This window comes from Takifugu flavidus, chromosome 7, assembly GCF_003711565.1.
Source record: "Takifugu flavidus isolate HTHZ2018 chromosome 7, ASM371156v2, whole genome shotgun sequence".
Lineage (NCBI taxonomy): Eukaryota > Metazoa > Chordata > Actinopteri > Tetraodontiformes > Tetraodontidae > Takifugu > Takifugu flavidus.
The window spans coordinates 14,310,377-14,338,161 of NC_079526.1; the positions used below are offsets into that span (position 1 = coordinate 14,310,377).

The window sequence follows — 27,785 nt, forward strand, 5'->3', positions numbered from 1 at the left end:
ACTTTCATGTTCCAATTACAACTTTAGTCTTTACAATTTTGGATGGACAGTGAAGGGTATTTGTATTCCATGCCTAATTAAGTGAATCTGTCGTGCTTCTTTAAGAGATGCTGGTGGTTCTGCAAACTGGTTTGGAGAAGCCGCTTTGGTCCACTGTGTATTTCACTGCCAGTCTGATGCAGTAGGTTGTCCCGGGCTTGAGATCGGTCACATTGTAGAAAGGGCCTTGTGTAGCTCTCACTCTAATAAGCTGGTTTGGCTGCTGGCCGTTCTCCTCCTCGATCATGAGTGTATATTCAATTGCTTCCACCACAGCAGTCCACTCGATATACATGGAATCCTGATTCACTCTCACGGTCACCACTTCTGGTATTTCAAGCCCTGTGACACCAGAAGAGTGTTTTATCATGAAGGCAGCAGCCTGATTATGATATAGGGGGACTATAGTTACCTTGGTCTAAAAGGGATGACACATGAGTTGCCTTTAGTTCTCTCTTTCTGCGAGCCCCCGTGGGACCTGAGAGAAGCAATAAACATATTAAAACCATGTCTGATTAGAGGGAAATTCTTATCATGTTTTTCAGTATACAGATATACAGACGCAAATGGCTGGATCAGTTACATTAAGTCAAGGCTACAGATTGTCTTTTTTTATTTTGTTAGATGTGCAAACGTTGTAAAGACCATAGCTACAAAAATAGTTTATAGTCTATCTATAGTTGTGGATTGCAGTGAAACATTCAGCTTGTTTAAAAAGCCAAAAGGTGCCGGTGTTGCTATGAATGGATGCTGAGCTCTAACACGTGACGTGAGACCCTGGTCAGCTCTATTCAAAGTTCCCATGGCTAATCCTGGACCGGCTGCACGCTGACCTGTGATATCTCTTGTAGGGATGCTCTCTCCTGCCACGTTGCTGGCAGTCACTTCAGTGGTACCAGGGTCAAAGGGAGCCAGCTGGCAGTAGAGTTCAGTGGTGCTGCAGAGTTGAACGCGGCTCGTTCCTGACACATTGTAAACGGTGTAACGAGCAGAAAACACTGATGCATTCCAGGAGAGCACAGCAGACTCTCTGCCACCAGAGTATTTAACATTCTGTGGAGCGCAGGGGACTGTGGAAGAGGTGACAGACACAAGATTTATTTCCATACTGCATGTGGAAAAGAAATTCCTCTTAAAGCAATAGAATGCACGTGGTTTCCTTATTTTGCAGTGGTTTATATCAATGCTTGAGAGTTCAGACGCCCATTTGTACTTAAAAATCAATAAACGATTTGGAGTTTATCATTTTCTAAAAGAGTCCAGCATAGAAAAATATCACAAAACTCAGTGTGGCATCCAATTAAATGACAAAATGTTTAAGAATAATACACCGCTTAAACAATGCTTTTATATTCATAATTACACCAATATTTTGTGCATGTCCCAAATTTAATCATTTAGTTTAAATTAAGAGGGCATACAATTTGCAACCCAAGACAGTGTTCTGTCAGTGTTCTGTTAAGTTTTGGGTTTTAACAGGACCCGAAAGCAGGCAAGAATGCAGTGATAAAAAGTCCAAAAAGACACCAAAACACTCTGACGCTGGTAGGCAGGCGCTCCCTCTTTAAATAGGTGGCCTGATGGAAATAGCCGACAGGTGTGCCTGCCCGCAGCGCCAGCTGCTGTCCATCGCAGGAAAAACCAAATAACCCGGAACCTTGGACCCCAACAACGGACTGGTAACACTCCTTAAAATATTCTCACTAAAAGGGAGTCGAGTATGACCACAGATGATCAATAATGATCTGGCAATGAGAGGAAAAACAAGCTGCTCTTTAAAGTTGCAGATCCAGTCAATCCAGACGGGCTGCAGGTCAGTGAGATACTGTTTCAGACCTGCCTGCCAGGGAATGGTGAAAAAATGGTGGCTGCTGGGAGGCCTTGTAATGGGCATATATGGTGGAGGCAGAAACAGATTCCCAAGTGTCTGCTGCCGTTGGCCACCAGAAATGTATCTGAGCAAGATTAAAGTCTGTTGCAAACTGGGGTGACCGCCAAAATGTGTCTGCCCACTGCAGCACCTGCGACAATATAGACTTGTGAAAGGACAAACAATTAGACAGGCCATCACCTGGATCTGGGTCATGCTGCAATGCTTCTCTTTGTCACAGCCCCTTTTCTCCAGTTCCCTCCTGTCCCTGTACTTTTCCACTGCCCTGCTCACACCACACCCTCTGATCACCACACCTGCTCTCAGTCACTGATCACACACCTGCCCTCACTCATCAATCAGCTCACCTACCAGTGTATATATTCTCCAGCCTCACACTCACTCAGTGCCAGATTGTTCTTCTGCTTTCATGCAAGACTTTCCAGCGTTGTTTCCCTGCCGGATTACCCGTTACCGACCCTGCCTGTCTTCGTTCTGCCTGCCTTGCCTGTTCCCCGGACAACCTACCAGCGTTCTGCCCCTGACTACAACTTCTGCCTCAGCGTCTCTGGTTCCTGTCGGTTCACCTGGTTTAGACTTCTCCGCCCGGCCCCCGACTTCGCTGCTGCTCGTCCCACTCCCTGAGCCTGCAACTCATAGACTTTGTGCGGGCCCAGAACGGACTATTTCCTGTGTTTCCTGGTCTGCCTGAGTTCCTGTTTGCCCGTGGGTTAATAAAAGTCATTACTACGGTCCAGCTTTCCAGAGTGCTGCTTTTGGGTCCTAAACTGCACCCGTCACAGTACAATCTGGCCAAACATGGACCCAGCACACTCGTCACCACCTCAGTCTCGTTTGGACCAAGTGGAGGGAAGGCTCCAACAATTCGAGGCCCAGCTAGCCTCCAATGCTGCGGAGGCTCGGGAGACAGCATCAGCCCTAGAGCAGGCATTAAGGTCAGTAGCCTCCCAGGTCCAACAGCTGGTGGTCTCAGTGTCGCAACCGGCCGCTCCAGCTCCTCCTCCTCCGGTTCCTGCTCCCCCACCAGGCACTGTTCCAGAGCCCCGGGTGGGAACCCCAGAGCGTTATTCTGGGGACCCAGAGGGCTGCAATCCGTTCCTCACGAACTGTTCAATCCTGTTCGCTCTGCAGCCCTACACCTTCGCCTCAGAGGCGGCGAGGGTTGCCTTTACCATCAATCACCTGACTGGCAGAGCACGCCTGTGGGGAACGGCAGAGTGGGAGAGGAGCACACGGGCCTGTTCCTCTTTCCAGGCCTTCTCTGCGGAACTTCGTAAGGTTTTTGGGCCTGTTTCTCTGGGTCCGGATGCCACCGGGGGACTCATGAGCGTGAAGCAGGGAAGTCGGCCCATTGCTGACTACGCTATCGACTTCCGTACCCGGGCCCGGCTTAGTGATTGGAACCCAGCAGCCCAGTGCGACGCCTTCCTGTCACTCACCAGACCACGCCCATCCACATGCTTCTGTCGGGCAACCACCACGAGACCATACAATTCTACGTCTGGAAGTCACCTCACCTCCCACTCATCCTTGGTTACCCCTGGCTCCGTCGTCACAACCCCCACATTGACTGGGCGACGGGTTCCATTCTGGGGTGGAGTTCCTCCTGTCACCAGGTCTGCCTTAATCAAGCTGCCGCGCCTCTATTATCAGTCAAATCCATTCCGGCCCCCGACCTGTCTGCGGTACCCTCTGAGTACCATGACTTCCTGGAGGTGTTCAGCAAGGCTAAGGCTACCTCCCTGCCCCCTCATCGACCCTATGACTGCGCCATAGACCTTCAGCCCGGCACCACGCCTCCCAAGGGTCGTCTCTACTCACTGTCTGCACCAGAAAGAGAGGCCATGGAGGTCTACATTAATGATGCTCTGGCTGCCGAGATTATCCGTCCCTCCTCATCGCCTGCTGGGGCAGGGTTCTTCTTTGTGGAGAAGAAGGACAGTTCCCTGAGGCCCTGCATCGACTACAGGGGCCTCAATGAGATCACGGTTAAGAATCGATACCCTCTCCCACTCATCGCTTCAGCCTTTGAGCTGCTTCAGGGGGCATGGTCTTCACCAAGTTGGATCTCCGCAATGCCTACCACCTAGTCCGGATCCGGGAGGGGGACGAGTGGGAGACCGCCTTCAACACACCCACTGGACACTATGAGTACCTGGTCATGCCTTTCGGCCTTACTAATGCCCCGGCCGTCTTCCAGGCACTCATTAATGACATTTTGAGGGACATGCTCAACAAGACTGTGTTTGTCTACTTGGACGACATCCTGATCTTCTCCCGTTCCAAGGAGGAACACGTGCATCATGTCCAGGCCGTCCTCCAACGCCTGCTGGAGAACTCGCTGTTTGTCAAGGCCGAGAAGTGTGAATTCCATGCTACCTCCGTCTCTTTCCTGGGATACATTATCGGTCAAGGCAGTGTAGAGATGGACCCCTCCAAGGTCTCTGCCGTCACCTCCTGGCCCGTCCCGGAGACAGCTGCAACGGTTCCTGGGATTCGCCAACTTCTACCGGAGGTTCATCCGGGGATACAGCACCGTGGCCGCTCCGCTCACTTCTCTCACCTCCTCCAAGGTACCCTTCCGTTGGTCCCAGGCTGCCGAGGAGGCATTCCAGAACCTCAAGGCCCGGTTCACCTCAGCACCCGTCACAGTACAATCTGGCCAAACATGGACCCAGCACACTCGTCACCACCTCAGTCTCGTTTGGACCAAGTGGAGGGAAGGCTCCAACAATTCGAGGCCCAGCTAGCCTCCAATGCTGCGGAGGCTCGGGAGACAGCATCGGCCCTAGAGCAGGCATTAAGGTCAGTAGCCTCCCAGGTCCAACAGCTGGTGGTCTCAGTGTCGCAACCGGCCGCTCCAGCTCCTCCTCCTCCGGTTCCGGCTCCCCCACCAGGCACTGTTCCAGAGCCCCGGGTGGGAACCCCAGAGCGTTATTCTGGGGACCCAGAGGGCTGCAATCCGTAACTCACGAACTGTTCAATCCTGTTCGCTCTGCAGCCCTACACCTTCGCCTCAGAGGCGGCGAGGGTTGCCTTTACCATCAATCACCTGACTGCTCTGGCTGCCGAGATTATCCGTCCCTCCTCATCGCCTGCTGGGGCAGGGTTCTTCTTTGTGGAGAAGGACAGTTCCCTGAGGCCCTGCATCGACTACAGGGGCCTCAATGAGATCACGGTTAAGAATCGATACCCTCTCCCACTCATCGCTTCAGCCTTTGAGCTGCTTCAGGGGGCCATGGTCTTCACCAAGTTGGATCTCCGCAATGCCTACCACCTAGTCCGGATCCGGGAGGGGGACGAGTGGGAGACCGCCTTCAACACACCCACTGGACACTATGAGTACCTGGTCGTGCCTTTCGGCCTTACTAATGCCCCCGGCCGTCTTCCAGTTCACCTCAGCTCCCATTCTCCTGGTTCCTGACCCTGAAAGGCACTTCGTAGTAGAGGTCGATGCTTCTGATGTGGGGATCGGCGCCGTTCTCTCTCAACGCTCTGCGGATGACCAGAAAATGCACCCCTGTGCCTTTTTCTCCCGACGTCTGTCTCCGGCAGAACAAAATTATGACATTGGGAACCGAGAACTGTTGGCAGTGAAACTAGCATTGGAGGAATGGCGTCACTGGTTAGAGGGGACTAAATTGCCCTTCCTGGTTTGGACGGACCACAAAAACCTGGAGTACATCCGGTCGGCTAGGAGACTGAACTCCCGTCAGGCCAGGTGGTCCCTGTTCTTTACCAGGTTCAACTTTTCCCTCTCCTATCGGCCGGGCTCCCGCAATGTCAAGCCTGACGCTCTATCTCGCCAGTTCCTGGGAACAGAAGACACTGCCCTCAACCCAGACACCATTCTCCCTGCTCCCTGCCTTGTGGCCTCTCTCACCTGGGAGGTGGAGGAGCGTGTAAAGGCTGCCCTGGAGAACCAACCTGGTCCCAGCTCCTGCCCTCCTGACCGCCTGTTTGTCCCGGACGGTCTGAGGTCTGACGTCCTACAATGGGCCCCCGGCTCACTTGCCACCCAGGGATTCAGCGCACTAAAGAGGTCCTGCAGCAGCGGTTCTGGTGGCCCACTTTAGAGGAGGACACCAGAGTTTGTCAACGCCTGCCCGATCTGCAGTCTGCACAAGTCCTCCCACCAGGCCCCTGCCGGTTACCTGCAACCTCTGCCCCGTGCCATGCGGATCCACCCAACCTTCCATGTCTCCAGGATCAAGCCGGTTCGAGAGAGTCCGTTAATGCCTGCTTCTCAGCCGCCACCACCTCCACGGATTATTGATGGGGGTCCTGCCTTCACAGTTCGCCGCCTGCTGCGCCCCGCCACCGTGGAAGGGGTCTTCAGTATCTCGTAGACTGGGAGGGATACGGCCCAGAGGAGAGGTCATGGGTCCCGGCCCGTCACATCCTGGATGCGCAGCTCATCCGCGAGTTCCATCACTGTCACCCTGACCAGCCCAAGATCCCCAATGCTGGTGGCGGTGCCAATTTAGAGACTCTGTCCTCCCTGTCATCCGAGGCTTCCAGCAATGAGGACGAAGAGGAAGCTGAGACGGAGGCCTCTGAAGAATTTTAGCCCTCCTCCAGGCCCCCCTCCACCCACCCGGCTCAGCTTGGCCTTTGTTTTTGGGACGTCAGGGGCCGTCCCTTGAGAGGGGGGTTCTGTCACAGCCCCTTTTCTCCAGTTCCCTTCTGTCTCAGTACTTTTCCACTGCCCTGCTCACACCACACCCTCTGATCACCACACCTGCTCTCAGTCACTGATCACACACCTGCTCTCAGTCACTGATCACACACCTGCCCTCACTCATCAATTAGCTCACCTACCAGTGTATATATTCTCCAGCCTCACACTTACTCAGTGCCAGATTGTTCTTCTGCTCTCATGCAAGACTTTCCAGCGTTGTTTCCCTGCCGGATTACCCGTTACCGACCCTGCCTGTCTTCGTTCTGCCTGCCTTGCCTGTTCCCCGGACGACCTACCAGCGTTCTGCCCCTGACTACGACTTCTGCCTCAGCGTCTCTGGTTCCTGTCGGTTCACCTGGTTTAGACTTCTCCGCCCGGCCCCGACTTCGCTGCTGCTCGTCCCACTCCCTGAGCCTGCAACTCATAGACTTTGTGCGGGCCCAGAACGGACTATTTCCTGTGTTTCCTGGTCTGCCTGAGTTCCTGTTTGCCCGTGGGTTAATAAAAGTCATTACTACGGTCCAGCTTTCCAGAGTGCTGCTTTTGGGTCCTAAACTGCACCCGTCACACTCTTATTCTTCATCGCTCCAGGTAAGTGGTGCCGCAACCCGACTTCCAGGGACGATGATGTCTGCAGTAGCATCTACATCCTCTGAGGTATGAAGGGAGGATAATGCATCTGGTTTGGTGTTCTTGGAAACAATATGGTAGGTGATGGTGGAATTAAACCAGCTGAAGAACAGGGTCTAAGAGCATGCCAAGAATTCAGTCTATTTATTGTATGCCGAGTATACGCTACATTGTCGAATGTACACTAAATTCCTATGTTCTGTCCATACCACAAAGGGTTGTGGACCACTTTCACGGTGCCTCCACTACACCAGATCCAACTTGACTGATAGCAACTCCTGGTTGCCAGCATTATGATTGCACTCCGGGGAGAAAGATGCCTTGAGAAGAAGGCACAGTGATGCAATTTCCTGTCTTTTCCTAAGTGCTGAGATAATATAGCTCGACTGTCTGAAGAATTGACTTCTAGCCTTGGGGAAGAGTTAGGTTCAGATATCTGACTCACCAGTGTCCCCAAACTCACTGGTGAGGCCGGTTCCTTTGGCTGTGATGCTGCAGGGGGGAAAATAATTACCAGTCCTGTCACAATAAAGGCACACATCTGCCCGGAACCTCCAGACACTTTCCTCTAGTGTTAATCTGAGGTGACCTCATTGCCTGGGTTCCTCCCCCACAGGATAGGCTGGATGTGCCGACTGACTATGTGGACTGGAAAATGTCTGGGGAACAGAGTCCTGGCAATGCAAGATGGTTGGCAAGGAGGGGCACTCGCTTGACCCACTATATGTTCCTGGTGCCTTTTCCATAGTATGTTATCCATCCGGATGACAAGAGTTGCCAGGAACTGGAGATTTGCAGGGGGATGATGGGCAATCAAGTACTTTAATGAACACTCCCTGCAGCACAAAAGTCGATCAAATAATCAGACCAGGACCTTTGTCATAGTCCCAACAAGCGACTGGAGGCAGTTCTGGTATAACGGGAATTGTCAAAAAAGATTTTAAAAAGTTCATATTTACTTCAAAAGAACATGATACAAAAGGATGACTGTAATTCACAGCCTCTGCCCAAGCAAGGACTCTGTCCCGGAGAAGGCTAAAAATGTAACTAATCTTGGTAATATTGGGCCAGATTCACCAATATGTTCTTAAGAATCTTCTTAGATTCTTTCTTAAGTTGTGTTTAAGAAGTTTCTTAAGAAAACCCTACGTCGGATTCACCAACGCGTTCGTAAGCCCCAGAATTGTTCGCAGCTGTGTTCTTAGATTGATGAATGCCATCTGTTCGTAAATTGAAAGCGCGTGCCAGGTGAGTCTAATTAACATACGATTAGCATAAGTCACCGCCCACTAATGCCCATAAAAGGAACTGCAGCAGGACCCTGTCGACAGAGCAAAAAGCAGCAAAATGCCCAAAGCTTGCCTCTCCACGCCTGATTTCTGACGCCGTGTTGAACAATCAAGAAAGGATGGCTAACACGCTTGATAAAATTTCCTCAACCCTGATGACTATAGCCAACACGCTTAAAGAAATCAACGAGAATGTAAAAAAATAAGAATGTAAAAAAAAACAAAAACAAATAAATAATGCATTTTATTCACAAACGGGCAATTAATCGCGCTCGAACGTGAACCGCGTGCCTGCAGTCTGGCCCCATCATTGCGTCAGGACGCACATCCTCACGGGGTTGTGGCTCTGTGTCCAAACACATCCAGCGCCCCTTTAACATGCCGATGGTGCGTTCAATGGTGGAGCAACTGCGCGCATGCATCTGATTGAATAAAATTGTGGAGTCTGAGGGTTAGGTGGTCAGTGGTGTCAACAACCAGAGCATATCCTCGATCCCCTAATAAAATAAATCAAGATAAAATCAAATAAAAAGACAGTTTTGGCATGGTTTCCAATTTGGTTGATTAATGTTAAGTCATGTTGGATCGCAATACCTCCCGTATTGTAACTGCTAATCCGCGTGTTCTTTGAATGAAGACTTCAAGAAGAAAAATGCCAATTTCAAAATGTATTTGACAATAGAACCAATTCGAGATACAAATATTACAGAGCTCCGCGCCAGTTCATAACCCTAGCAACAACAGAGTTAATTGTCAGGGCACGAAGTCTGACAACCTAACTATCCCTTGGCCCAGTCTTTTATAGTCACACACATGCAAATTCACAATGTTCATGCAATCCAATCCAGATCCCCTGCTGGGATGGCCTCGTCCTCTTCCTCCAGTCCCATTTGGTGTTGGTAGAGTTCTTCTTTTCCATTGTTTTCCCAGGTGGCCAGATCCCATTCTTCATGCAAATGTGATCATCAACCCCCCTGATGTCCCGTTTACAATGAGTGTTTGACACCTCCTGCCTGACTGGTCCTGAGATTACAGTGGAACAAACAACAATCCTGTGAATGGAATGTCTCTGTTCTTTATTACATTTGCTAATGAGTCTACCTTGCTTAACTTCTAAGAGAAGACAGAAACATATGGTGAAACACATAACAACAAGATAAAGACAATTCTCAACAGTCATTGGCACATTTACGTAATTTTAAAATTCTCCGTAAATCACCCAAAATAGGAAATAAACAAATAAATAAATAAATATGACAGAATTATCATTGTAAAATTGAATTTTATTGAACTGCACAAGAGAAGAAAACACAACCATGCCAACATGTCGGCACTGAAATGTGCGTAAGAGTGTTCGTAGGATTTGTTCTTACCTATGCATAAATCCAGGATAAGAAAAAATTGGTGAATGCCACAATCTTCGTAAAATGTTCGTAAATGGGACTTAAGAACAAATTTGTTCGTAAGAACGTTTCGTGAATCTGGCCCATTGAGCGTAGTCTGGGCTCTTAACCATAAAACCAGGTCACACTGCAATAAAAATCCTCAGCACTTGTCCCACAAACCATAAAAAGAAATGGGTACTAATCTTGATCCAAGGTAGTTTTCTCTGTCAACTGGACTGGGTTTCTTCTCTTGAAGACGTTTCGCCTTCTATCCAGAAGGCTTCTTCAGTTCTGAAGAAGCCTTCTGGAACTACCTTGGATACAATGACCTGGATGACTGAGAATTTACACAGTTTTCGTACTAATCTTGAAAAATACTCATTGGGCCAGATTCACCAATATGTTCTTAAGAATCTTCTTAGATTCTTTCTTAAGTTGTGTTTAAGAAGTTTCTTAAGAAAACCCTACGTCGGATTCACCAACGCGTTCGTAAGCCCCAGAATTGTTCGCAGCTGTGTTCTTAGATTGATGAATGCCATCTGTTCGTAAATTGAAAGCGCGTGCCAGGTGAGTCTAATTAACATACGATTAGCATAAGTCACCGCCCACTAATGCCCATAAAAGGAACTGCAGCAGGACCCTGTCGACAGAGCAAAAAGCAGCAAAATGCCCAAAGCTTGCCTCTCCACGCCTGATTTCTGACGCCGTGTTGAACAATCAAGAAAGGATGGCTAACACGCTTGATAAAATTTCCTCAACCCTGATGACTATAGCCAACACGCTTAAAGAAATCAACGAGAATGTAAAAAAATAAGAATGTAAAAAAAAAAAACGAATAAATAATGCATTTTATTCACAAATGGGCAATTAATCGCGCTCGAACGTGAACCGCGTGCCTGCAGTCTGGCCCCATCATTGCGTCAGGACGCACATCCTCACGGGGTTGTGGCTCTGTGTCCAAACACATCCAGCGCCCCTTTAACATGCCGATGGTGCGTTCAATGGTGGAGCAACTGCGCGCATGCATCTGATTGAATAAAATTGTGGAGTCTGAGGGTTAGGTGGTCAGTGGTGTCAACAACCAGAGCATATCCTCGATCCCCTAATAAAATAAATCAAGATAAAATCAAATAAAAAGACAGTTTTGGCATGGTTTCCAATTTGGTTGATTAATGTTAAGTCATTGGCACATTTACGTAATTTTAAAATTCTCCGTAAATCACCAAAAATAGGAAATAAACAAATAAATAAATAAATATGACAGAATTATCATTGTAATATTGAATTTTATTGAACTGCACAAGAGAAGAAAACCCAACCATGCCAACATGTCGGCACTGAAATGTGCGCAAGAGTACTCCTGAGTGTTCGTAGGATTTGTTCTTACCTAGGAATAATTCCAGGATAAGAAGAAATTGGTGAATGCCACAATCTTCGTAAACTGCTCGTAAATGGGACTTAAGAACAAATTTGTTCGTAAGAACGCTTCGTGAATCTGGCCCATTGTCTGCTCAAGATGGCTAAGGAGTGCACCCTGGTTCGGCAGAGAACAGCTCACCAAGGCTGTTTCCGAAACCACACACTCGTTCCCTATTCACTACTCACTACATGTGGGACATGGATTGAGTGATATGGGGGACATGGATTGAGTGAACTACGTAGTGCACTCAATTTATTTACGGTGCCTGTAAAGTGACGTCATGGTTTTGCATAATAATTACGAATCGGTCGCCGGGAAAAGTGGCCAGGTCCATTTGGGACTTTAAAGCTGCAGATCCAATCGACCCAGGAAAGCTACAGTGTGGTGCTGTTTCAGACCAGCCTGCCTTTGAATTGGGAACGAACAGGAAAAAACACAAAAAAGACACTCAATCAATAACTTGAAGTCACTACATGTGTGTCTCATATAGATAATGTCAATGTATAATATAAACAGAACTTGTAAATTGCACCAAAGTAGATTGGTACATCTGGAAAAGAAAAATTGAATCCACCAAATAAAAGGCTGTCCAGAGGTTGATAAAGACATCTTAATTCTCTTTTTATTCACCATCTATTAAAATACTGTTGTGAATAATTTACAGTCTCCTAATTTAAAGCATACTGGCGGAAATTTTCATTTATGGTGTGTATGAAGGCTGGACAAACTACAGAAATCTGGTTTGCACCAAGGGGAATTTGTAAAGTCACAGTCTAGAAATTGTGGCTGCTTTATTCCCAAAGTATTAGGTTGATCCGGTGATGGACAGCCACTTTGTAGGATGGTTGCAAAGAAAGGAGAGAGGGTGGGAGGGCAAAAACAAAGATTATAATGAAGGTGGCAGTAAAGATAAATATTCCATCTGAGGATACCTAAACAGCTGCTGTACCTCAGCAGTGATCACTTCACGGCAACACTGATGACGGTGATGTCACTGGAAGATGGAGATGGCTCCATCTCTCCATTCAACACCTCCTGCAGACTCATGTCTGATGCTTGGAAATCCACTCTCACCAGTACAGCTCTAGTCTGCCTTCCTCCTCTCACTGTGGTGCTCAATTTAGTGGTTGTTGTCTCCATTTCTCATTTCAGGCAAAGACACTCTATTGAATTATAAGTTGTGTTAGTACAGCTAAATTCTGGTTGTTTTTTTACCAGTAAAGTAGCACAGATATGTGATAACATATTTCTTGTTTTCTCTGTAGATTTGTGATTTGAGTTGTAGATATTAACAATGATATCTGTCTTTAAAGTTTATCCTTATCCTTTAGGCATTTCCAGACCACCACCAATCTCATCCTGCTCTCCATGGCAGTGTCTGACCTTCTGATGGGCCTTGCCATGATGCCGCTCATGATCGCCACCCTGGATTCCTGTCAGTGCATTAGTTCATTTATATGCTTTCTTTTCAACCTGTTAAGCCTTGTACTCACCTCTGCCTCTGTTGGGAACATGGTGCTGATATCAGTAGATCGTTATGTGGCCATTTGTTACCCTCTGCGTTATTCCTCAATCAAACCAAATACAGTTAAAATCTGTGTGTCTGTGTGTTGGATCAGTTCTATTATCTACAGTCTCATACTGCTAAAAGATAACCTTTTACACCTTGATTCCAGTTCTTGCTACAAGAAATGCCCCCTTTTATTAAATGACATTTTATATATTGCAGATATAATCATCACATTTTATGGCCCTCTAACTGTGATTATAGTTCTCTATGCCAGAGTGTTTGTGGTGGCTGTCACACAGGCACGTGCCATGCGGTCTCAGGTTTCAACAACCGGGTCAAAAACTGTGACTTCAATGAAATCAGAGTTGAGAGCTGCGAGAAAACTCGGGATAATCATTCTTTTTTTCCTCATCTGTTTTTTCCCCTATTATATTTCTACTTTGATATTACAAGAAAGTAATGAAGATTTAACAGGTTATATTCTTCTGTTCTATTGTAATTCTACTATAAATCCTATTGTCTATGCTTTTTTTTACCCCTGGTTTAGAAACTCAGTTAAACTCATTGTCAGCTGCAAATTCTGTAAACGATGACCAGGAGTAGATCAGCAATTGAAAATGACTCGTTTTCTCATTCAAATTGTGTCATCATAATGTAAATATAAAACGTTTCTGAGAGAAAAGCAACCACTGCACTCTAAGTTTGATTTTGTTATTGATACAGTTTGTGGTCAGTATCTGTTCAGCTTCATCCACCTCCTGTGATCACATTAAATCCTTTTTCTGTACTGGGAATATTTTCTGTCAGTTTTCATTTATGCTTATTCGTCTTTCATGATACGTGATATTATCCTCTATGTTTTTGCATATCAGTTGTTTATAGTCTGGTTTTTGCAGCTATTACATACATTTCAACAGTCATGGCCTAAACATGGTTTAGAATCATTTTTAAAACCTGTCTTATGATTCATTTCCATCATATAATAAATAAGTAAATGGCCAAATTTAAATTCATCAAATTACAGAATTGTGATTTGTGTAGGTGCGGAAAAACACCTGAAAAATGATATACAGTCATTTTCCATGTAGTTTTATTCAGAATTCAACTGTTTTCTTTTCAGCCAAAATGTGTTCATATTAATGTCCTTGTTTGTCTATATATACATATGCTATCTAATAATGCAATAACATTATATTAACATCATATTAATATAATATTTAATTCCACTTACAAACTCACTGGAAGACAAAAATGGCAATTATCTTGTTGATTATTAAATTAACATGCTCAATTTTTTATGTGATGACGGGGCCTGAAAATAAAAGGTATCAATATTATATGTGAAGTCACCTGATCTGTAGATTAGAAACTGAAAATTAATCATTTCAGATTCAGAAGTGAAAAACAAAATTCTCAAATGTGTCACAAACTTTTATATGTTGATACATTTTCATTATGTCCTTTATTAAGTATAATATGTTCGACAACACCTTAAGTGAACTCAGTAATAATCAGACTGTGTAACATGCCTAATATTAACACATTCGAGACAGAATTGGGATAAAACAGCTGAATTAACCTTTAGTCACCATCAGAATAGCTTACATCCACTTCATAATACACTTTCAAAGCCTTTTTCAGTCTTTTGCCATATATAATTTTAATATTATTCAAATTATAACTTATTTTTTTCACCCATAAACTGTGTTTTACCTTTTCACTCAACAGCCAAACTTCCTGTACTCAGACATGGATATATTATCTTTCATTTAACCTGCTGTGATATGTCTCAGAATGTTTATTGGCAATTTCATTTTATTTCATCAATATTATTACTTTAAACTAACCTTAGTCATTGCACACCTGTTCTCACCTCACATGTTTTTAAGGAGCAATAGTCTTAATAATCTTCATCCATGCTCTCCCCCCTACCTCTCTCTTTCTCTTACTTTCTCTCTTTTCTCTTAAATATGGAATTTTCCTCTACAAATTTAAAATATTTATTGCACCATGTAGTGCCACTTCTTTTACAGGAAATGAACCTACAGGAGGCCAAGAGATATTTTTTGTGATAATAAAATATTATTCTTTGCACTAAAATGCAAAAAGATCTGACGGAACTGAAATCTGCTGTTATTTTTCAATAAAGGTTTCCTGCTTTGTAAGTTTCACTATTGTTGAGACAAAAGAGTCCAATGGAACATTGTAAAGAAAATATAGTTAATCTTTTAAACTTATTACTGGATAAATTATTCATTTATTTTACAACAGTATTTATTATCGGAGGAATACTCATTTGGATCTAAGAGCCTATCTTCCAATTTTTAATAGCTGCTAAAGCTAATCATGCCTTTTTGACAGCTAGAATGCCAAATGTGCCTATGATAGATGGTGATCAAAATGTGCTATTCCTAACAAAGGATAACAAAACTCCAAGTTTCGTAATAAATCCCTCAGTAAACTTTCATGTTCCGATTACAACTTTAGTCTTTACAATTTTGGATGGACAGTGAAGGGTATTTGTATTCCATGCCTAATTAAGTGAATCTGTCGTGCTTCTTTAAGAGATGCTGGTGGTTCTGCAAACTGGTTTGGAGAAGCCGCTTTGGTCCACTGTGTATTTCACTGCCAGTCTGATGCAGTAGGTTGTCCCGGGCTTGAGATCGGTCACATTGTAGAAAGGGCCTTGTGTAGCTCTCACTCTAATAAGCTGGTTTGGCTGCTGGCCGTTCTCCTCCTCGATCATGAGTGTATATTCAATTGCTTCCACCACAGCAGTCCACTCGATATACATGGAATCCCAATTCACTCTCACGGTCACCACTTCTGGTATTTCAAGCCCTGTGACACCAGAAGAGTGTTTTATCATGAAGGCAGCAGCCTGATTATGATATAGGGGGACTATAGTTACCTTGGTCTAAAAGGGATGACACATGAGCTGCCTTTAGTTCTCTCTTTCTGCGAGCCCCCGTGGGACCTGAGAGAAGCAATAAACATATTAAAACCATGTCTGATTAGAGGGAAATTCTTATCATGTTTTTCAGTATACAGGTATACAGACGCAAATGGCTGGATCAGTCACATTAAGTCAAGGCTACAGATTGTCTTTTTTTATTTTGTTAGATGTGCAAAAGTTGTAAAGACCATAGCTACAAAAATAGTTTCTAGACTATCAGTAGTTGTGGATTGCATTGAAACATTCAGCTTGTTTAAAAAGCCAAAAGGTGCCGGTGTTGCTATGGATGGATGCTGAGTTCTAACACGTGACGTGAGACCCTGGTCAGCTCTATTCAAAGTTCCCATGGCTAATCCTGGACCGGCTGCACGCTGACCTGTGATATCTCTTGTAGGGATGCTCTCTCCTGCCACGTTGCTGGCAGTCACTTCAGTGGTACCAGGGTCAAAGGGAGCCAGCTGGCAGTAGAGTTCAGTGGTGCTGCAGAGTTGAACGCGGCTCGTTCCTGACACATTGTAAACGGTGTAACGAGCAGAAAACACTGATGCATTCCAGGAGAGCACAGCAGACTCTCTGCCGCCAGAGTATTTAACATTCTGTGGAGCGCAGGGGACTGTGGAAGAGGTGACAGACACAAGGTTTATTTCCATACTGCATGTGGAAAAGAAATTCCTCTTAAAGCAATAGAATGCACGTGGTTTCCGTATTTTGCAGTGGTTTATATCAATGCTTGAGAGTTCAGACGCCCATTCGTACTTTAAAATCAATAAACGATTTGGAATTTCTCATTTTCTAAAAGAGTCCAGCATAGAAAAATATCCCAAAACTTAGCATGGCATCCAATTAAAAGACAAAATGTTTAATAATAATACACCGCTTTAACAATGCTTTTCTATTTATAATTACACCAATATTTTGTGCATGTCCCAAATTTAATCATTTAGTTTGAATTGAAAGGAGGGCATACAATTTGCAACCCAAGTCAAAAAGACTACCAGACATAAAAGTGACACCTTTGCAATATTACTTAGCTTTTTCTTCTAAGGCCTCAACCAGTTTTATCATTAATTTGAGGTTATACTTAATTGCATAAAATGATCAGTTTAAATGCTCTCCTCTGCCAGGGTTAAACATGTGGTTGAATGTGGTGTTACCTGTGATTCCTGTAAAGACGCTGGACGGTTCGCTGACCCCAGCTGTGTTTCTAGAGCGAACCGTGAGGTTATAAGCTGTGCTGCAAGGCATTGGAAACTCAAAGTATGTGGAGGAAACCCAATATGAAGAGACCGCCATCAGAGCATGTGGGCTGTTTTGTATTTGGCCAATTATCTCTACAAGGTATTCAACATCAGGACAATTCACGCGGTCCCATGATGTGAGAGCCCAGTGAGATTGGCCTATCTTCTGCATTCGGACCTTAAGAACATTTGGCGCACAAGGAGCTGAGAAGAAAATCAAGAAGATCTTAGGAAATGATTATACAAATGGAAAAGTATCAGTTTCCCAACAACTTCAACGCAAGTGCAGTGTCCCAAAGTGTTTTAACTATCATTTTACCATTATTTTTTACCATCCATGTCTGGCAAAGAAAATAATAAAGTAACATTCAGAGCTTCAACAGTTGTACTGGTGTTTTGTGTAATTTAATATTTACCTGCTCCGACCTCCACAGGTTCACTGAAGGAGCTGTTGCAAACATCATCAGAGGCCTCCACAGAAAAATTGTAGATTTCTCCACATTCCAGGCCTTCGATGGTGCACGAGATGTCAGTGCTATTGCAGTAGAGCATATTTCCACCCTCAGACTGGGCGCAGCCAAAGTACTCCACAGCGCCCTCGCTCACATCCCAAGATAGGGTAGCAGAGCTGGTCTCACAGTCGAGATCCACCACAAGACCCGATGGCTCACACGGCACTGTCAGGGGAAAGAGAAAGACCATATTTAAGTGAATCAAGCGGGAAACTGATGGTGGATTTCTCAATCTGAAGAGATTAAACTATCTATTTTATTTCTTCATGTTTATACCCGTTCTGAAAAGTGTAGTGCTGGGATAACTGGTGCAGTTGTCCCCGCTCGCAGTGATGCTTAAGTTGTACGACTGTCCGCATTGCAGGTGAGCCAGGGTGCAGTTGTTCACAGAGGTGTTGCAGACTGCAGAGTGCCCATCTACTCCTGTAGCTGTCAGCTGGTAAGATGTCGCCACTGGCGAGTTTCCCCATGTCACAATAGCTCCGTTGTCCTCACACAGTGGTACAGCTGTTATATTGTCTGGGATGCAGGGCACTAAAGAGAAAACAAAACATCTCTATTTAGATACCCTACGTTGCGATTTTCTGGTCTGTTACAAATGTAAACGCAGGTTCAGTGTGGTATTCATATAAAATAAACAATTCTTTATCAGAGTTTTGGGCTAAATTATTTCATAGCATGTGATGCCGCACAAATACCTGTTTTAATCTTCTTCGGCGGGCTTCTCATGCTGCTGCACTTATCGGATGAAGTAGAGACTATGATGCTGTAAAGCATGCCACAGCGGATATTGTGGAGTTCACACGATGTGGACGAGCTGTTGCAGGAGATGAGGGATTGGTCGTGACCCTCAGCAGTCACCATGTAGAGGGGCGTGTTCTCCGACAGCTCCCATTCTACCAAAATTGTGTTACTGTTGCACTGTGACGCTACATTGATGGATGTTAGAGCACAAGGACCTATAGAAGGAAATTAATTTAAATGCACTTATATTTAAACAGATACCACATTCAAATGGACAATAATCATTCGTTCTGGTGAGCCTTTAAAATGGTGCAATACCAATTTGAGAGAGTTTAGTCAGGTACCTGTCTCAATCTCAAAGCTGGTGTTGTGATTACTGTGACAGTGTGTGTTGATAGCAGTGATGTAGAAGGTGTAGACTGTCCCACATTTCAGATCAGGTACACTGCAGGGGGAGGAGGTGCTTGCACAGCTGGAATTATGACCTCCAACCTCTTGGGCGAGGACAGTGTAACTGAGAGCTCCATCTGAGGCGTCCCAGGTCACCCAGGCAGAGTTTGACACACAGTCCAGGTGTCCATTGGCGTTGGTGGGCACACACGGAGCTGTGAAAGGAAAATCATAAAAACAAATGCCACATAAAGCAGCACATCAATTTGCAACAGCTATGTTCAGTTTGCATGTGAAAAGAAAAAGTTCACCAGTGAATATTCACCTGAGGACATCTCTACTATGGTGCTGGGCTGGCTCTCACAACCTTCTCTTACAGACACCACGGTCACATTGTAGTTCTGTCCACACGGGAGATTTTCTATGGTGCAGGCTGTGCCGCTGGAGTTACAGTGGTGTCGAGCACCAGTGTTGCTTGCTACAATGACTTGGAAGTCCTGAGCATCTGGGTTTCTGGACCAGGACACGACCATGGAAGCATCACTGCACTGTGAAATAACATCCACATCCTGTGGTGTGCAAGGAGCTGATAAAGAGAGAGGAGGTAAAAAGTTGCTTCAATTTCCAAAAAAACAACTGTAGCTGAATATCATTAGCTGTTTAATTTTTTACTTTCTGTATAATGTACATAGTAATGTACATAATATAAGAGTCTTTTTTATTTTTTTATTTTAGTACTATTCTGTATTGTACACCAAGGGCTACCGCTGTAACGTGTAATTTCCCCGATGTGGGATCAATAAAGTTTTTTATCCTTATCTATATCCTTTATGGTGTCTATTATTTATTTTTATTAATATTTACAATTAAAATTCTGTAACAAAAGTCCAATAACAACTACATTAAAATGTAGACGGAATAAAACAATAGGTGCGATTACTGTTTTTAGGTTTCAGATTTAATTAAGTGATTGGATAAGTGACTCCAGATATTCCACCATCTCTAACAATAAATGATACTGTTATTTCTTGGATGCCTCTTTTTTTACCATTACCTGTGCGCACATATGCCTTGTCGCTCTCCACACTGGAACAGAACTCATCAAGGCCAAACACGCTTATGTTGTAGTACCGTCCACACTGCAGATCAGTCAGATCACAGCGGGTCGCAGTGTTGTTGCATTCGATCTGGTGGCTTCCATCCTCTGTGACACCTACGACACGATATGACTGTGCTCCACTGGATCTCTCCCAGGTGACTGCAGCAGAGTTTAAGTGGCACTGCAGAGAAGCCTGGACGTTGGTTGGCCTGCATGGCACTGGGAGAACCAAAGTCAAGAGATATGAAGTGAAATATTAGAGGATAAGAGTCTTAATAACTGGGTTTGAACTGAGTCCTGGTATGAACTTGGTTTAATATATCTAATATACAAACCTGACTGTAAGGTCTGAGGGGCATGGCTGCTGTCACACTGCCCATCTTGGGCTGTCACTGTCAGGTTATACATTTGGCCACAGTGCAAGCTGGGAAGTTTACAGCTGGCTGTGGTGCTGTTACACAAGGTCTCATGACCATTGGGCCCAGAAGCTTGCACCACATAGGAGGACACACCATCTGCTTCTTCCCACGACACAAGGCCGGTGTCATTAGAGCACACCATCTGTGCTGCCACCTGCTGTGGTACACATGGCACTGGAGGAAGACAAGTAGAATTAGAGTTGGATATTCAGGATAAATAGAAAAAGAAAATGAAATGATAGCTAAATGTTGATTCTACCTGTGTTCAGCTCCACGACAGAGCTTTCAGCACTGCTACACATCCCATCTAAAGCACTAACAGTGATGGAGTAGTTGAGGCCACACAACAAATCATTGAAGAGACATGTTGTATGACTGCTGTTGCATGTAGAAGCATAGCCTCCGTTGCCCTGGGCGATGGTCTGGTAAGATGACGCCCCTCTACTTGGCTCCCAAGAGACGGACACAGCACCAGAGTCACAAAGCACCTGAGCTTCCACCTGCTGCGGTACACAGGGCACTGCACAAGCACAACAACAACTGTGAGGTTTGAGTTGGCTTAATGACGAAAACATACTGCTTAAAATAATCACAGATGGCCAAACTGAAATGTCTGTGTCATTAACCTCAGTCCTGCTATCAAGGGTCATCATTTGAAATCTCTCATCCTTACCTGCTTTGAGCTGGGCCACAGCACTCTCCGAGGCATTACACACACTGTTAGCTGCAATCACGGTGATGTTGTACGTGGCGCCACATGAGAGTTCTGTGAGGGGGCACGACTGCGTGGCTGTCTCACAACCAGAACGGTGCTCTTCCCCCTCGAAGGCTTGCACAATGTAAAAATCAGCTCCGCTTCTGGCCTGCCAGTCCACCCAGGCTGTGTTAGTAACACAATCAAGCACGGGTCTGACACTTTCAGGAGGACAAGGCACTGAAGGAGGACAGTTAGAGGTCTCATTTAGTTAAAGTTCAAAATATTGTTGCCTTACTAAAAGAATAACTGCATATTATTTTTCTCAGTATGCAGTTATAATAGGTGATAATAAGAACTATTAATATATTAATTTACATGTTTTAACCACTCACCAGACTCTACTTGCAAACTGGTGCTTGGTGCGCTGCTGCACACCTCATTTGTGGCCACAGCACTCACATTATATGTCTGGCCACACTGCAGGTTCAACAGCTCACAGTTGGTGACGTTGGAGCTGCAGGTAGCAACATGGCCATTCATGGAATAAGCTGTTGCAGTGTAGTTAAGGGCATTCTCAGAGTTGGTCCAGTCTAAGAGGGCGGAGTTGGTAAAGCAGTCCAGAACCACTGAGTTGAGGACAGGCTTGCATGGAACTAAGAGATGGGAAGAAAAGAGGATATCACATTAACAGTTAACACACATTAATGGCCAGATAGTCAAATATAATAACTAAAATCAACTACACTCAAGTAGTTTTTGTTCTACCTGACTGGAAACTTTTGGCTGGGCTCGGTAAACTTGAGCAGATATTATCCTGTGCCACGACCTGTACCATGTAGGAGTGACCACAGGTCAGGTTTGTCAAAGTACACGTTAGATCTGTAGTCTCACACAGGGATGTGGATCCCTGTGTGCTCAGAGCCGAGGCTTTGTAAGACAAGGCTCCATCACTGGCACTCCAGGTGACATTAGCCTCATTTTTAGAGCAGTCTATCACCACAGTCACGTCAGTAGGAACACAAGGAACTGAAAATACAAGCGAGACAGAGAGAAAGAAAGGTTTAAACTTTCATTTTACAGCACCAGGATTCCTGAGGAAGTGCAAATGTTGCTGGGTATCTAACCTGACTGCAGTGAGTCTGCCTCGCTGATCTCAGAGTTACATTTCTCATTTGAGGCGACAACAGTCACTGAGTAGTTCTGTCCACATAGAAGACTTGGCATCCCACACTGGTTGCTGTCAGACCAGCAGCTCATGGACTGTCCATCTTGTTGTGTCACTTGGGCAGTATAGAACTCCGACCCAGCTGAGACGGTCCAGGACACCACAGCGATGTTTGAGAGGCAGTTCATGAAGCTAGAGATGGCAGTGGGTGGGCAGGGCTCTAAGGGAGGTAACAAAAAAACAACAGGTCAACTGACTTTTATAACTTGTGCTTTTTATGAAGGGCAGTAATTTGTGCTCTCGTTTATCTTAGCATTGGACGAGTGATTAAAAAAAAAAAACTATTTAAAAACCAGTGTTTTCAATGTACCTGAATTAAGTTGTGAGGGCTGACTGGGGCGACTTGTGCACTCAGAATCTCCAGCTTGAACGGACAGGAAGTACTCCTGACCACATATGAACTCAGAAAAAAAGCTCCAGGTGTCATTGGTGACGAGCTGCATTTTGTGGCCACTGATGCTCTCTGCTGTCACAATATAAAACTCAGCAGTTTCAGTGGCATTCCAAGTCAGTGATCCCACCTTAAAACAGATTGGATATTATATTAATTGCAGCTTATTTCATAATATACCTCACCCTAACCCTTTCCAAGCCACAGCCCTTTATAGAAATGGGATTGAACAAATTCAAGTTAGAGTGCAGACATGATTTGTTACAAATAAACGTTCACCTTTGTCGTGCAGTTCAGAGAAGATGTCAGGTTCTGGGGAATACAAGGTGCTTAAAACAAAAGAGAGAAGTTTCACAATGAGCCTTTCCCAATTTTGCATTATTGGTGGGAACGTTGATGTACAGTATCAAAACTTCACCCATTCTTAACGAGGTGCTGTTGCTTGGCATGCTGCTGCACAGGTAGTCATTGGCAACAACATGGATGGTGTACACCTCACCGCAGTGTAGGTCATCCCAGGTGCAGTTGGTGGTGCTTGTGGTGCACATGTGGATGTGGCCATCCTGTCCTACTGCAAAGGCTACGTAGGAATCAGCTCCGTCGCTACTGGCCCACCTAACCGAGCCGAGATTGTTCTCGCAGTGAGAGAAACTCTGCACGTGCTGAGGTATGCAGGGGCCTGTCTTGAATTCTTCAGGCAGACTCACTACGCTGTCACATCGGCTGTCTTGTGCTCTGACAGTGAAGGTAAACAACTGTCCACAGGGCAGTTCGAGCTCGACCATTGTCTCATTGGTTTGAAAAGATGTGACGTATCCAAGATTTCCCTTGGCTATTATTGTGTAGATTAATGCTCCATCAGCTGCAGACCAATCCAAGACCAATGTCTCATTGTCACATGACCCACTCACTGTGAGGCCAGTGGGCTGACAGGGCTCTGGAAGATGAGTTTGACAGGGAAAGGTTCAGAGGCGATCATTTTATACCCAAATTGTGTATATTTATGTTGATGAATATGGATGTTTAACTGCATTACACAGTAAATACATCATCCAAAGAGATGGATAATGATTTACTTTGTTAATCAATAATAGGGGAGAGATTTTTTACAATAAAACATATTTTTTTTGTTGCCAAATTAGTTAGTTTGACTGGAGACTATCCCATTTGCTTTGTGAAAGGTATGAATAGACACAGGACGGGTTACTAACCCATCACAGGGCACAATATCTAACATGCCCATGCTCTTTTCTTGGGATAATTAAACCTATGGATTAGTTGACTCTGGATAGAAGGTTGAATTCAAACAACATACCTGTCTGAATCTCCACTGTGCTGCTGACTTCACTGTAGCACATGTTGTTGTAAGCAGAAACAGAAAACTCATAAGTTTTTCCACACTGTAAATTGGAGAAGTTGCATGTCGAGTTGGTTGAATTGCATTGCTGAATCTCTCCCATGTTGTATGTGGCAGTAGTCACATAGAGCTCCACTCCCTCCACTTCTTCCCAGTGCAAGTTAGCAGTACGCGTTCCACATTGCAGGTCAACTCCGACATGCATAGGTTTGCATGGCCCTAGTGAAGAACAGTATTTAGCCAGAGAAATTGAAAAATGCAAATAGAAACATTTTAATAAGAAAATTTACAAGCAACAATCGTATTCAGACTCACATGTTCCAAAGCTGACATTTGTCTGTGCCGTTCTCTGGCAGTGGGCGTTGATGGCTGTCAGGCTGACGTTATAGACCTGACCACACTGAAGCTCCGTCACATTACACTGATTCTCATTAGTCTCACAGGAAACCCGGTGGCCATTCTCTCCGACGGCACTCACAAGGTAGGACTCTGCCCCTTTGACTGAGCTCCATGACACCTCAGCTGAGTTGTTGTAGCAGTCCAAACTAGCTGCCAAGCTTTCAGCCATGCATGGAGCTGCAGAGTGAAATTTGAGCAGAAGCGGACACACAATGACCTTCTACTAGGCTCCTTTAAAATACACTGTCCAAGTGTAATGGTCATTTATTTGCTCCAAAAATATTTAGGAATACTATGAAGAATTTATTTATTGTGGGTGAGAGGTAAAGGCCTAAGAAGTTAATAAATCTGTGAATATTACCTGAGACCAGCAGAACAGTCGAAGAACTGCTACTGTTGAAGACCTCTCCAATGGCAATGACATTGGTGTAATAAGTGACTCCACAGTTGAGGCCTTCGACATTGCAGAAGGTGTCATTAGTGTAGCAGGAGAGAGAGTGGCCGTTGCGCCCGGCAAGAGTGACCACGTATTCTACTGCACCAAAGCTTGCCTCCCATATCACTGTTCCCATATTGTGCTGACACTGCACATTGGTTTGCACGTTTCTGGGTGGGCAAGGCTCTAAGAGGCAGGAAGAGGGAAAAGAGAAACATTGTCTGATAAGAAAAAAATTGTCTGTAATATCTGGATATCTGTGCAAATTTGAAATGTATCAGTTCGTCCATGTATTTGTATTAATCTATCACAAAGTTTGAATCACTCAGGTATTAACCTGACAGTCTATACTTCACAACTGAAGGCACACTTAACAGGAAGTACCCGATTGTAAGATATAAAAAGTCCATGTAGTCCTCTTCTTTCAAATGCAGAAAGATAAAAATAGAATCTTCCATGTAGCTGTTTTCTCACCTGTTTCAATCGTGACAGATTCAGTCGAGGTGGACACGCCCTGGCACACGTGATTATGTGCGGTGACATTGATGGTGTACATCTGGCCACAGACCATGTTATTCATAGCACAGTAAGTGTCGTTGGTGGTGCACGAGACCATCAGGCCCTGCTGTGTCACCCCCTCCACAGTGTAGTACTCAGCACCAAGGGAGTGGTCCCACAACACCTGGCCAATGTTCAGGCTGTACTGTGTTGTGATGTGCTCAGGGATGCATGGCTCTGAAAAACACAGATCAGTCTATCATACTGCAGAAACAACTAACAACGAACACCTAATATAGAAAACAAACAATTGATGCCATGAAGATTTGCAATATGAGAATAAGCATATTGTCAATGTGAATAAAATGGCACTGTAAGTTGTGATATCGATAAGAAATCCCTTAAAGGATACAGATTTATGGTGGAGTTCAAATAAATATTACTGCACCTAGAACCAAAATCTATAGGTATAAATTGAAGAAGTGGTGATAATAAGATTGCAGTTTAAACAAATATTTTGTTACCGGTGAGCAGTTGCCCTGTCATGTGGGCAATGCTGCTGCAGGTGTCTCCAATAGCTCTGAGCGACACAGAGTAGCTCTGGCCACACAGCATTCCTTCCAGGTCACAGTTGGCAATGCTGGTCTCACAGGTGACGTTGTGGCCTGATGCAGATGTGGCCACAGCTTCATACCTCAGTGCTCCATCACTGGGGTACCACTCCAGCATGGCAGTCAGTGTGTAGCAGTCCATCACTGCCTTGATATTGCTCGCATTGCAGGGAACTGAGAGGGCAATAAGACAGTTATTCTATTCTAAAATTCAGGTTAGCGGTTATCTTTTTTTAAGCACGCTATGTCGTTTTAGCAGGATTGGTTTCTTCTTCATTTTCTGTCAGGGGATGATGTGCCCTACCTGAAGGTGTGTCAACTTCAGGAGTGGGTGGGCTTTCACAGTATCCATCTGAGGAGACCACAGAGGTGTGGTAGATCTGGCCACATGCAATGCCCATCACACTGCAGGAACCCTCTGTTGTGCCCTGGCAGGTTGTGGTCTGACCATAACTGTCCAGCACTGTTGCAGTGTAGGAGTCAGCTCCGGGGCTTTCAGGCCAGGACACAATCAAGGACTTGGTCTCACAGTCCACCTCAGTAGAGATGTTTGCAGGGGTGCAGGGTGCTGGTGGGGGAGATAAATGAGAAGCTGTGTCTGGCCCATCTTAACACTTTAAATAGTGACCATGATGCGCTGAAGCTGCATTAAATGAGTTTCGGAGATAATCTCTGTTGTAGCATCAGGAAATTTCCATATATTTTCTATTTAAGATTAAAAATTCAACCATACAACCCTTTCTATATATTAATTACGATGACCCAGATAGTGGTGCTAACTTTAACATGGAGCTAAAAGAGGGGCTGGTGACTGCACATACCTGTCTTGATTGTGATGCTGTTGCTGGGTTTGCTCTTGCAGTCACTGTGCTCTGCCAACGCGGTGGTCGTGTAATGCCGTCCACAGAGCAGACCTGTCAGGTCACACCCGATTTCCCTAGAAATGCACTCGTCCTTGTGGCCATCAGAACTGACAGCGGTCACTGTGAAAAGTTGTCCCAGTACCTGGCCATAGTTCCAGGATGTGGAGGCCACATTGTCACTGCAGCTCAGATTGGCCGTGAGGTTCTGAGGAATGCACGGTGCTGTAGAGGGAGATTTAGAATTTTGAAAGTTTAATTAAGTATCAGAGACTCAAAAAGTCTTTTCCATATTTGCTAAAATGGGAATGCCTGGGCATAATATAGAGCATACCTGTCCTCATGATTTCTGCTGCACTCTGGGAGCTGTTACACGTTCGTCCCTCAGCTGTAACAAGCAGGATGAACATTTCTCCACAGGGGAGATCTGAGATGTGGCAGCTGGTGTCTGCTGTGGTACAACAGGTGGTGTTTCCATTGATCTGCTCCAGTGTTGCTGTGTAGGTTACAGCACCGGGAATGACTGACCAGGAGATGCTTGCTGTGTGGTTGTCACACCACACGGATTTCTCAATGTCCTCAGGAGGACATGGAGCTGAGGAAGGAAAATGAGGAATAACATGACCATAACTTAATGATAATCACTTTTGTACAGCTCAAGTTTTTATGTTTAGATTTGAACTATTCTGATCAATTTGTTTGTCAGCAGAAGAGCTGATGTGGTTGTAAAATATGGACGTTCTGTCTTCTCTCTATTTTAATGTACCTGTTTCCACTGTGACGGCATTGCTGGGTGCACTGGAACACTGCTGGTCGGCAGCTTTGAGAGTGAAGGTGAGGTTTTTGCTGCATGCCAGTGGTGGCAAACTACAAACCCCGTCTGCTGTGAAGTTACACTCATACATCTGGCTGTTGCCTAGACTGTCTGTTGCCATGACAACATAGTCCTGAGCACCATCTGACTCCTCATACATCACCCAAGCTGAGTTTGCTAAGCAGTCGATCTCCACATTTGATAGGTGAGGTATACATGGAACTGGAGGAATATTGGAAAGAGGTAGAAATAGTAAAACAATTATTACCTTTACTGGTTTATTTAAAATCCCTT

The 27,785-nt window shown here is 45.0% G+C and overlaps 1 protein-coding gene and 1 long non-coding RNA gene across 4 annotated transcripts; one reads left to right on the forward strand and one right to left on the reverse strand.

Moving 5' to 3' along the window:
* Window positions 1–2: 2 nt before the first annotated feature.
* Window positions 3–27,710, reverse strand: LOC130529203 (fibronectin-like). Of its 2 annotated transcripts, none has more exons than XM_057039201.1 (28): window positions 27,444–27,710; window positions 27,012–27,272; window positions 26,639–26,902; window positions 26,122–26,385; window positions 25,731–25,991; window positions 25,183–25,443; window positions 24,634–24,894; window positions 24,189–24,449; window positions 23,832–24,092; window positions 22,935–23,453; window positions 22,796–22,845; window positions 22,436–22,646; window positions 22,025–22,285; window positions 21,666–21,926; window positions 21,293–21,553; window positions 20,877–21,137; window positions 20,463–20,723; window positions 20,120–20,377; window positions 19,740–20,003; window positions 19,011–19,271; window positions 18,640–18,900; window positions 18,250–18,510; window positions 17,828–18,085; window positions 17,456–17,716; window positions 16,956–17,243; window positions 873–1,109; window positions 452–517; window positions 3–381 (listed from the first exon to the last, which is right to left on the reverse strand). In XM_057039201.1, exons 1-28 carry the CDS (start codon window positions 27,649–27,651, stop codon window positions 101–103), a joined length of 7,083 nt encoding a protein of 2,360 aa, XP_056895181.1. In that variant the 5' UTR covers window positions 27,652–27,710; the 3' UTR covers window positions 3–100. The 2 variants fall into 2 exon arrangements, with proteins under 2 accessions (XP_056895181.1, XP_056895182.1); XM_057039202.1 differs by lacking the exons at window positions 3–381; window positions 452–517; window positions 873–1,109 and adding exons at window positions 13,919–15,686; window positions 15,757–15,822; window positions 16,178–16,414.
* On the forward strand, window positions 1,302–7,993 carry LOC130529204 (uncharacterized). 2 transcript variants are annotated; one of them, XR_008951505.1, is made up of 3 exons: window positions 1,302–1,852; window positions 7,203–7,318; window positions 7,458–7,993. It is a non-coding gene; the product is annotated as an uncharacterized LOC130529204 (long non-coding RNA). The 2 variants fall into 2 exon arrangements; XR_008951504.1 differs by having other exon boundaries at window positions 7,203–7,268.
* Window positions 27,711–27,785: the final 75 nt, after the last annotated feature.